Below are 12,137 nucleotides of genomic sequence, written 5' to 3'. Positions count from 1 at the left end.
GAAGTTGTAAGCTGCAATTCAGAAAGGAGAGAAAAGTAACTTAAAATTAACTGTTAGAGAAATTAAGATAAACCTTACAAGGTATTTATAATTATGAATTAAATATGCATTATTCGATTTCAGTCGAATATCTTTGTTAATAATAAATATAATATAATGCAATAATAATAAATATTGCAATAACAATATTCGACTGAGATCGGATACATCTTGATTAACAGTGACTGTTTTACTTGAAGTTAATCCTATTTTCTCCTGAGAAACTCTGCATCATAATTAAGATCCGCTGCTGTTCAGCGACCTTAACCATTTGGCTGCTGTTGGGCCAAGCAGATATACATGACAAATATTGAAATGTGAATTATTTATTTCCTCTTAGCATGCTAGCAAATGAAGAAGACAAAAGTCTGAGCCCTCTGATATATGTTCTCCTCGTATGCGCTGTGTAAGTAGCGTAATTATTTAGTAAATTTTAATAACACATACGACCCCAGTTACAATAATTTCAATCAAGTTTTCAATTAAATATTCAGTGCTAGTTTTATTCTATATATCTAGTTTACGAAACAGAACTGATTTATTACGATAGTTTATAAACGCTGTACACGAGATAGGGTATTCCTGAAATGTATTCATCATTTTTCCTTTTTGTTTGCTAATTGAATTTTATTAACCAAATAGTACTTACTGACAGGAAGAAAGTTACATAATATATTTTAGAGACGCCAAATTTCTTTTACACTGTATAGGGTTTTTTGATAGATCTTAGCATCCGCAAAAAGTATGAAAAAAGAATGAGAGCAAGACCGGACTTAGGCATTGGTCTCCGTGACCGGTCGAGAGAGCTCGTAATTGGCAGGGACGCGTGGGGGCGCTGCGATGGCTCTCATGAAAGGCAAAGCGTTGCTCGGCATTGACATCGTCTGTTGCCGAACACTCTCCCGTTTCCCCGATGACACCAGCACGGTAAGTCTCTCCTTTTGAGAATCTTTCATGATCCTTCCTCATCTCGGCCTTCTTTACTTTTCACAAACAAATCACAACTATGACAATAGCTGATTCGAGCTCACTGAAAAGCCGCCAATTTCGCAACTCTAATTTGAAGAGTATAAAATGTGAATATATTTTTGTTAGTGTTTATTTTAACTATCGTCACAGATATCCTAGTAAACGTACTTTTATCAATACTGGGTAACACTTATTAAGAGTTTTATTTTATACATCCTTATGACTCAAACTATATCTGTTTGAAAGGTGGTAATTTATAATACCGAAATTTTATTTAAGAAAACACGTGCATTGAACTTGACATTTTTGAAAACTGTTTAAAATAAAGGAACTTAAAAGTTCATTTGAAGTTGATGTTTGCTCAAATCACAGTATTTACCCGAATGTCAGATGGCCTAATATTATTATTAAAATAGGCTTTACAAGGAGGGGTGAGAAATGAGATTTAATAGAAAACTGTTTAACAGAAATGAACTTAGAAATTTGAAGTTATTCTACATGAAAGTTAAATGAATGGCTAAAATACCCTACAGGGAGTTAAAACTAAATCAATAAGTATTTTAATTCTTAACAGAAAAGTGAAACGACAAACGCCAACTTATTAAAACATAATTTTTAAATGTTACGCTGCCAATAAAAGACATGTATGATTTTCAGAATATTATAGGGTCTTGTATTTCAGACAATACGAAGCATTTTTTTTACTTTAAAAGACTGTTTTATATCATGTTTTAATTTTCTCTGATGTTTTTATAGTTGTCATTTGATTATAATTTTTATGTTTGTTACTAAAATTCGTAGGATAGACATATTTGTGATAATTATATTGAATGTAAAAAAGTGGAGATAAAAGCATTCTTAAAATCGTAGCGAGTTAAATAATGAAGATTAAAGTTTGCAAGAAAATATGCTGAAAAATAAAATTCGTGTGTTTTGTTTTGATAGAGTTATGAAATTTTCTAGTCTTATGAATAAATTTAATATTTACATTCTGAGATAAATTGAATTTCTGTTAGCAACTGCTATGAAATTACTGAAATGTTTAGCTAAAGGCATCGCAGCATGTTATTAGAGAAGCTTCAAGACGCAGAATGTTTTGCGAAAGACATATCTAACAAGACCCTACAATATAGAGCATGTGATTGTTTAGTCGGAACTATTTGACTGAGTTACAGGTGTCAAAGAAAAATATTAGCCTGGTTCTGAGATTAAAAAGAAAGCTCAAACAGAGAATTTCCTGTTGAATCACAATCGATTTGATGAGAGTTTGGAAAGAACGTTACTAAACACAATTTACAGCGAAACTCGGCTAGTTTTAATGTGTTATATGGAGTGAACTTCATATTATAGAACCAGTTCTGTTTCGATTAAATTTATTTTTACAAGCAATAAATTAAAATCTCAACCTTACATTAAATAACATAATTAAACAAAGTAAATGTATTATTCCTGTTAAAACATTCCTGTTATCCTCCTTCTTAAAATGGATTACATTTTTATGATCCATAAACTTGGATACTAATTCAAATTCTACTATTCAGTTAAAAAAAGTAAGGTGTCTAATCAAATTGGAATGTATTTTTCACGAGCAATAAGTTTTGATGACCTGCACAAAGGCTGTTCTACAAAATATTGCCATGCAAGTCTTATTTAAATGAAAAGTCTTCATAAATATGAAAAAGCTCTAATTGTCAAAAGACTCACCTCAAGTAAACATTTCCTAAATTCTTTTTAATTATATATCAGAGTTGGCCAAACTTCATGTCAGTAAGAGCCGCACGTTTGAATTCAGGAATGTTCGAGAGCTGCATCTAGATTTTCTAAAAGCCACAAGTTCATATTTACACCATTATAGAAGTGGTGGAGGAGGTTTTAAATAGAAAGAAATCCCTGATAACTTTGTAAAAAGAGTCTAAACTAATTAATTACTTCTTTTTGGATACTGAATAGTTTTAGTTTACCATATTTCATACATATGTTTTATATGCACGAGCCACACAAATTGAATGCGAGAGCCGTATCAAGCTCGCGAGCCGCACTTTGGCCACCCCTTTTATATATAATCATTTTCTATTAAAAAAAAAACGAAATAAATAAAAAGATGCGAAAATATATTAGTAGTTAAACACTTAGATGATGCTTAGAAAATATTTATGATATGTTTCATAAATCTTTGCGATATGCTTGTAGTTAAACACTTAGATGATGTTTAGAAAATATTTATGATATGTTTAATAAATCTTTTCGATATGCTTATAAAACAAGATAATTTTATAAGTACATTATGTTTAGTAAAACAAACAAGTTACAAAAGTTCAAAACATTCTGCTTAAATGAGGACTTGTTATTCAAATACTAGCATATTTAGATAAACTTTGATGCTTTGATGAAAGGAAAAAAGCAATCATAAATGAAGCATGAATAAGAGAAGCTTCTAAAATTCACGGGATAAAAGAGCGATTACTTAGCAAAAAATTGGTGTATGGAAGTAAGGTATTATGTGAAAATGTTTATCGAAGTAGACTTAACAAATAATGAAGGCGCCAAACTGTAATTTTTGTCTGAAGCTTCATTCGTTAATAAGCCACGACTTCTTTTTAATGTTGATTGATTTACTGCATTCAGAAGATTTTATAAAACTTAGAATAATATTTATTCATAATTATACGGCACTTATTTCCATACTCTAACTTTTTATTCGTTGTTTGTTTCATTTACTTAAAGTAATAATTAAAAACACTTTTACTACTACTTTGTATTAACAGTGGACTCTGGTATTATTAATATTAAATTCTCCAGCGTTTGAAAAGTGCCACAGCAAGAATAACTGTATTTATAGCTATGTTTGGATAAAGGAATTATAGATAGTAATTTTTTTTTCAGGGCAGTGTCTTGCTGTTTTGACATTTAATTCTCTCGTATTAGAAATTAGTGACAGTTAAGTGTTGCAATCTAACTTTATTGTCCTAGTTGTTCAGTTTATGCTGACTTTCGACGTTGTTATATCAGTGTTGTGTTATTGCATGTGATCTATTGTTGTGTTGGCAACCCTGAAGTCTGGCTTTCGCGTGGTTGGCAGCAGGCCTGCGTCTGAAGACCGACGTGTAGGATTCATCGGAATGTGCGGATGGTTCTCCCGATTCATTGCACGTTGATCATTTTCTTCTTATTAAATGTTCTTCTTCTTCATCACCGGTGGGAAGGAAGGTAGGCAGAGGTGGCTAAAGATCATGATCTCCGAGAGCTCTTTACGCCTCATTCACAGCGTCCCATTTTGAGAAGTGCTCATCAAACACTTTATAGAATGATTCTCGTTTAGAAAATGGTTGACACGTGTCTCTGCAGCGCGCTCTCTTTTGCTAGGCAAATAAAGTTGAGGCAGACTCCAAATAGCGTGATAAAGTTACTCTTTATCTCTCCATCGCCCCTCGCTAATTACCAGCCTTTTGATTATCAAGTCGATTAACTATTTAAGGGTTTTAATATATGGATGTTTCTAACTTGTTTGACAGTAGCTAAAATGAAAATTAAATATCTTAGCACCTAATAACTATCTTAATACCTAATTTCTTTTAAATCGTTTTCTTTATTTAGCATTTATAGTAGTTTAATCCTTCTTTTGTATTTAATTGTGAATTTCGCACTTTTAAGTGATTTACTTTACGTTTTTTTTAATTATATCTGGTTATTACCTTGGTTTTCTTCCTTATGAAAGTAAAATACTTGCGTTCAATATTTTAAGCGATAACTAATGGTACTTATAATTCTTCATTAAGTCTATATTTTCTTATTTGTTGTTCACATTTAATAAAATATGCATTTTAATTGAAATAGAAATTCTAAGTTGCTCATTTTTTTCCCTCTTACTCGAAGCGGAAGGCATTTATAAAAAATAAAATATGAACTCCTTCACCACATACGACTTCCTTTAACAAATGAAATTAAGCGTAATAGTATACAATTAATTACTATCCACTGTTTCTAAGAACATCTTGAATAATATACATTCTGATTACTGAAAGGAATAGGAGATGTAGTGCTTGTTTAATGATCCACATGCATAAAGTTCCTTGCTATTTCATATTTTTATTTTGATTGAGCGGTACACAATATACGTTTTTTTATCGAGTAAATCTCAAAGTAGTTTTATTACAGACAGTTTGCAAAGAAATGCTTTAAAAGATTCAAAATTATTAAAAAAATCTTAAAAATATTTGAAAAACTGCTGAAAACTCAAATTATTAATCTATATACATATATATCTGTATTTGCGCGTCTGTTCTGTATTTTTAAAAGTGTTCTTTTCTCCAATCATTATAAAAAGCCGCATATTTTATAAACTTAAACAATGTAACATATAAGTATCCATTGGTTACATGTATAAAAATTACACGCAAACTTTTAATTAGTTAAAAAATACTTTGTTTATTTAAAAATTACTTTATTAATAAATTATTCTGAAAATGAGCATTCATACAAAGAGCTAATGACCCGCAAGTTACAGAAGAACAAAGAAGACTTTTATTAGTAATATTCAGGCTACTTGAAAATGAGAGAGACAGAAGACAAATTAACTTACAAGAAATGAAAGATCAAATGAGCGAGATAAAGAGAGCTTTCACTACCAGCGATAACAGACATATGATGAATCATTAACATACCTGTATACTCTAATTAGAAAAAAGTTTTTATAGCCATTAGTATATATTTATGAAAATATCTACTAAGTTATTTGAATTTTATTTCATTAAATTTTAACAAGAAGGTATTATTTATTATTATTATTTTTTAATTTACTTGAATTTTGATTTTAATTCCTTAGTCGAAATTAAGATGAGAATTTAGAAAATTCATTTGCCTACATTCTTCTTATGTATAAATTTGGAAATTAATATATATTTGAGAGATGTATAGAAATTTAGAATACAAAATTAGGGAAAACGGAACTTAAAGTTGCCTGTATTTCATATATACTCCTGTTTTTTTAAATGGCGATTCACAAAGAAACCTCATTTTTATGGAGGAGAAGGGGAAATCTACAGCGTTTAATTTCTTTGGGTTTCTTAATAACGTTTTAGCTTTTCCTCCAAAAAGTAAATGAATTAGCATTCATGCTTGTGAGATTACTGCATTTTCTAGCTGCCGAAATTTCAGGCTTTTAGCTTTCAAATTCGAAACGCTTTTTCTTCAAGTAATATTCTATTTCTAAATGTGTCTGTTGGCTCATTTAGGCATTGAAGAACTTGACCTAAAAACTGATCACAAGAGATTTAGAACAGAGATGACAGTGAAGGGCAATTTAGCTTTATCCGCCCACAAAAGTGAAGCGAAAGAGAAAAATCTTCAGAACCTCCTGAAGGCTGAAGAAAAATTGCTCCTTTTGAATGGTGCAACAAAATATCGTGTGTCATTCGAGATTAGAAATGTCATTTGTCTCTCACTCTCTTAAGTTTCATCGTTGCGTTTAATGAAACTCTGGTATTTCATCTTGCACCATAATGTCCTTATACCTTTTGCTTATGTTTTGCTGATATAAATTTATATTCATAAACAAAGCCGGATTAAAATGGTCGCGCAAGTCGCAATCGTGTGGGACTATCAGAATTATAAAACAATACATATGTAGTAAGAGACACAGAGAGAGAGCGATGAAAGGGAACAGATGAAAACGTTATAGCTGAGATATGTTTTTACCACTCTCTTCAAGGAAGTTTAATCATGAGATCTTTGTTTTTCGAATAAATCACAGCTACCAATGGATAAATATTTTCTCCCTCCTTTTGGCATTCCTTCGTGGTGTAAAGGTAGCACACTCGGCGCGTATTCGAGAGGTCCAGGTTCGAGTCCCGGCGAGGGTATTGCTTATTTTTCCCATCTCCTGTTTCAAAATAACCTAATGTCTCTACAAAATCATTCCAAAATATTTTTTCCTCCCCCCCTTCATTTCGCTAGTTTCCAGAACATTTTCTTTCTGTTTCATTACGTTAATACTACAGTCCTCCCGTATTTTCCTCTAATCCTGTTTTCTTTCACTTCTAGATGTACTTCAATAACAGTTTTCGATTAATTCGCTTAAACCTTTCTAGTTCTCTTAAGATTTATGTAGGAAAATTCCTTTTCAAGCCTCTAGTTACAAAAGACGTGAGTTCTATTTGAGGTAGAGATATGATTTGCTAAATTCATACAAATCATTTTGATCAAGGCCAGTTTTTTTATGTAATCTAGTCCTTGTATGAGTATTTGTTCAAACTTTTTTTCTTGTGATTTTGAAATTCCATCAGTTCAAATAATCCTCCAAGTATTACCCTATGACAGAAAAAAAAAAAAAAATCAGAACCGCGACATTCAGCTCGAAATTAGGAAAATGTGTTTAACGTATTCTAGAAAACAATGATAATTGCTTCATGTGCAGCCGCATAAGGCTTAGGTTCGATTTTTCTCAGCCGATGCAAATTTCTAGCAAATCAGCTCTGCCCATGTTCTGGGTACATTTAGGAACAGGTTGTGCACTAACCACGGCATTCTGTAACTGACGATGAAAACCCAAATTTAATTTCTGGTTTGGAAATTTGTTCTAGCACTTAATCATATCTGAATGTGCCTTTTATTTTTATTATTGGTAATTTAAAAATGAAATGACCTTTTAATAATTTTTATACTATCTCGATGTTTATTTCAATTAAAATACTTTATAAATTCATTTCATTTCTTTCAAGATACAAAAAAATATGTACGCATGTTAATAATTAATATTCACAACCGTACATATTTTTTTCTTTATGCGTTTGGTTACCCTACAAAAGTCCGTTTCCTTTTACATGTTTAGAAACAAACTATCCCTCAGTGTTACCATCGACAATGGATTTTGCTTATTTGCCTTTTTAGCATTGGGCCAGATATCATGCAAAGATTCGATTTCATATTATTACCTTGTACTTAAGTATCGAATTTATTTGTTTAATTTTATGGTTGAATAACAGCTTTGGTTTTTTCTTTCTTAGCTTCTAGTGTAATTTGTCTCGCCAGTAGGGGGGAATCAAGTGGGGGGTAGTATTTTTGGACTTGCAACAATGTAAACTGTGTCTTCTTGAAGAAAATCTGTTTCCTCTGCGTTTGAGTTTAAGCTGAAATTTTTTCAACACTCTTTCTCAAAAATCAACTTCTGTCTCCATCTTTATTATTAAATTGTTCCATTCATTTTGATATGAATCAGTTTATTAACCAGTAGTTCTGTAGAAGACCTCTAAGAAAGTATGAAGCAATAGGTTGCCGTGTAAGTGTTGTAAAAGAAATAAGAAGAAAAATTCTTGTCATCTCAATAAGCACTTATTAATGATAAGTAATTTTTATTCTTTATTTTCTTCTTTTTAAAAATATACCAAAAGATAAATTTTTCATTTTTCGTTTTGATTATAACTCATTCAACATTTTTGCGAAGACAACTATTTTGAAGACCGAAGGTTGGCTATCCGCTAGCCTTGGCTTTATGATAGGCAGCTTTATCTTACAATAATGATTCTGCTCCAATAAACTAATTTTCATTAAGGTGCGAAAAAATTGCACTTAAACTCTTTCACGGCGAATTTAGTAAGAGAAGACTGGAACCCATGTACAAAGCTGCCATTGTAGTTTTACAAAATAGTATTTTAACATTCTGCCCGTCTCTGAGTGTTATTGCGAAGTCAAGGCAGGCTCGAGTGGAATAACTTTTCAATAGCAGACAGTAAAAATAACACAGTATAACTTTATCCTAACACTGCTCGAGAGATTCTCGACCTTTTCTTGCAACAACCCAGTTTATAGGAATAATTTTCTTCATCGACCCTCTTACAATTTTCCTTATAATATTCAGTGTGCAACATACAAATAATTTAAGATAACAAGTACACGAAGAATATGAACAAAAATTTTGAAAAAAAAAAAGTGTATTAAATCTACGTTTTATTATTTTTGTATCATTATTTTTTTTGATTGTACAAATGTAAATATGCTTTCAGAAACAAAATGACAGATTCTAATTCCACAAAAGCTCGATTTTAATTAATGTGATGACGCCGCGTGATGTATTGCTGCGATAGATTTAATATTCGGCATAATAAGGCTTAATTTAATTTTTATATCATCTCCTTCAAAGATATACAAGCTGTCTCATGTTTCCATTCCAGAGTTATTTTCTTTCCTCCCTTTTTTTAACTGTGTTTTCTTATGTTCTTGCATTTTATTATTTTATTTTGCACTGTATAAAACATTTATATGTTTTAAAAAAGCATTATTCATTTTTAAAATAGTGTTACGTTATTTTCTTCACGGGTTCGTGCAGATTTGGAGTGAATAACGACGACACTACTTTATGCAGTATCGAAACACACTTTATTGGCCAGTATCGTCAATACAGTTCCAAAACACGTTTTTACAGTCGTCGATGAACTACTATAAACACGCTGACACGATCAGCGACACAGCCTCCAGGCTATCACGGTGGAGGCAGCTTCACGGCAAAGCACAAGAGTACAGCTCCCGACTCTGCTTGGTCGTTCTCGGACCTCCACGGACTCTCGAGACTCTCCACGCTAAAATTCGCGATGCACTGACGACACACAGAGCACAGCTCGCGACTCTTCAGTTCAGTCGTTCCCGGAGCTCAACACGCTCTCTTGACGATGCACTAACCGCGATACACTACGAGACTCTTTCGGTGCACTCGACGACCCACTCGGCACTCGCTGCCCAACTGTCAACTCGATCAACTCCGCAGGGATTGACTCGCTAGACGAGCAACCAACTGGATACTAACTAACTCTCCGCATACCAGCAGGGTTTATATAGCTTTTGGCTGGTGTTCGAGAACATTCTTTGCTAAACCGGTAACAATTCGTTCCAGAAGGTTCTCCATCCGTTTATGGCATATCGCTAAATGTCGCCAAATATGGCAACCCTGCCTTATCTCGCATTTTATGGCAACCCTAAAACTGCTTTGTGGGAAAGCCATATTATCGCGCCTGGACATTTCGTAACAATAGTATATTAAATGATTTTAGTATATTTTTCCTTATTAGACCAAAAGGGCGTTAGCCAGGATGGGCTGTGAGTCTCGAAACGGTATTTTGCGTCGTCCACCGTCTTTTCAAATTGTTGCTACCAAATATTATCGTTCTGTATTATTTTTAAAGAAATTAAATACTGAAGAATGTGCATGTGTGTATACATTGACCTCGCACCGTAAAAAAACGGCGTTACCTGAGGCCATCAAATTTTGAATAACGTCGTCCTCCACCCGAAAGATATCATTGAGTTTCAAATTTTATATTTTCTATTTCGCATAATCTTAATGATTTTTTTATTAAGAAACTCAATGGTTTGAAAGGCGATACTATACGGAATAAAACATTTTTATCGCTAGAGCGTGAGATTGTGTATCGGAAGTTCTAAGGATATGCTGTTTTTAACTATTTTGTGATTTTACTGTTAAATTGAATTTTATAAGGCGTAAGTGCAGAGAAGGTGATATTTAACTAATGAATTTACCAGAAAAAGCATTAAAAGGCCAAAAAAAAAAAGTTTTGCAAGACATCTAACTAAGAAAGCTGAACATTGTTATGATAAATTGAGAAAAGACTGAAAAAGAAATAGAAAAGTGTATGCCACCGCATCGGGAATTCTGAACATGTGCCGTTTTTAAAATTTTCGTAATTTTGCTGTTGAAATGCATTTGGGATTAAGAGCGAAGAAAATGGTGCTTAATAATAAGGTTAAAAACACAGAAAGAAATGGGTTAGCAGAAAGAGCAGTCTGGTAGACTGCGAGTTAAAAAAAAAAAAGCATAAAAACTAACTTTAACAAACCCTTTTAGACATCGTTAAAATCTTTCAAAATTTTCTTACTTTTTTTCCCTTTTTTATTTATTTTATTTTTAAGTGATTTCTTCCTTGCTACGTGATATGGCCTTATATCAATAAACAATTAATTGAAAGTTTTATTAACATCGTTCTCTGTAATTATTGAAATCTTAGTTTTGCGGATCAATTGCTGGTGCATATTCAGCTATCGACCCCCCATTCGATACATAAATCACCACCGCCCCCTTTAAAATTTCACTGACCCCCGCAGGGGATTAATACCGACCTCCATAAAGTTTTTAGTTGCCTTCTTTGAAAGATAAAGTCATACCGAACAGTGAATACCATTTTACTGATCTGTGTATACATTCCCCATTTCTAATGGTCTGTGTGTGCATTATAGTCTTTTAATATCATTTTATCTTATTTTTTCCTATAAAGATGAGGATAAGAATTTAATTTTAAAATTCAGCATACTTAAATACCTATTCCGTTCGGAGTCTCTGCTCTATAGCATTTCCAGTTGCTTTCTTTGAAAATCATACCGCAGAATGAATATCATTTTACTAATCTTTGTGTACCTTCCCCATGTTTATTGATCTGTGGGTGCATTATAATATTTTAATATCAATTTATCTTATTTTTTTCCTATAAAGATGAGGATAAGAATTTAATTTTAAAATACAGCATATATTTATAATGAGGTTAATACCGATTCATTTCAGAGGCTCTGCTGTAAAACATTTCTAGTTGTTTTTTTTGAAAGATAAAGTCAAATACCGCGCAATGAATACCATTTTACTGATCCATGTGTACCTTCCCCACCTTATTGATCTGTGTGTGTGTATTAGAATATTTTAGTATCAATTTATCTTATTTTTTTCCTATAAAGATGAGGATAAGAATTTAATTTTAAAATTCAGCATATTTATAATGGGATATCAGGTGAGCAAACGTGAATTTAGTTATTATTATTAGTTTAGTTATTAAAGTAGTTAATGTATTCAGTCAGAGCAGTGATAATGCCTTTGTGTTAGCCGCATAAACTTTAGGTTCCATTTCTAGCGGAAATGTCAGCCTTGCCCATGACAAACATAAAAAACTGAAACACGAAGTCAAACATAAACAAACTAAGCAACAGATTTAAACCAAACAGAAAATCTTTCCCCTTCACTTTTAATTCACCTTTGACTTCCTAAGTATTGCGTAATGAGTCATCATCTTCTGCCTGCTGCACTTCCGAAACTGATACTGCCCAATGTACACCCAATTTTGACTGCGCCGATTGCTAGG

General features: G+C 32.3%; 1 protein-coding gene across 2 annotated transcripts in view; it reads left to right on the top strand.

Annotated features, from left to right (window-relative positions):
* The first annotated feature begins 879 nt into the window (after positions 1-879).
* LOC118197295 (uncharacterized) overlaps positions 880-12,137 on the top strand; it is a 307,554-nt gene continuing 296,296 nt past the window's right edge. For both annotated transcript variants that reach the window (XM_085806934.1, XM_085806935.1), the window contains exon 1: positions 880-966. In XM_085806934.1, the coding sequence (XP_085663060.1) occupies positions 953-966 (14 nt within the window). In that variant the 5' untranslated portion in view covers positions 880-952. The remainder of the gene's footprint in view (positions 967-12,137) is intronic.

The sequence above is a fragment of the Stegodyphus dumicola genome, chromosome X1 (genome assembly GCF_044657685.1).
Source record: "Stegodyphus dumicola isolate Sdum_Otavi_A_Nest chromosome X1, ASM4465768v1".
Classification (NCBI taxonomy): domain Eukaryota; kingdom Metazoa; phylum Arthropoda; class Arachnida; order Araneae; family Eresidae; genus Stegodyphus; species Stegodyphus dumicola.
The sequence above is the reverse complement of the archived record's forward strand: the minus strand, read 5'-3'. Positions and strand labels throughout refer to the sequence as shown.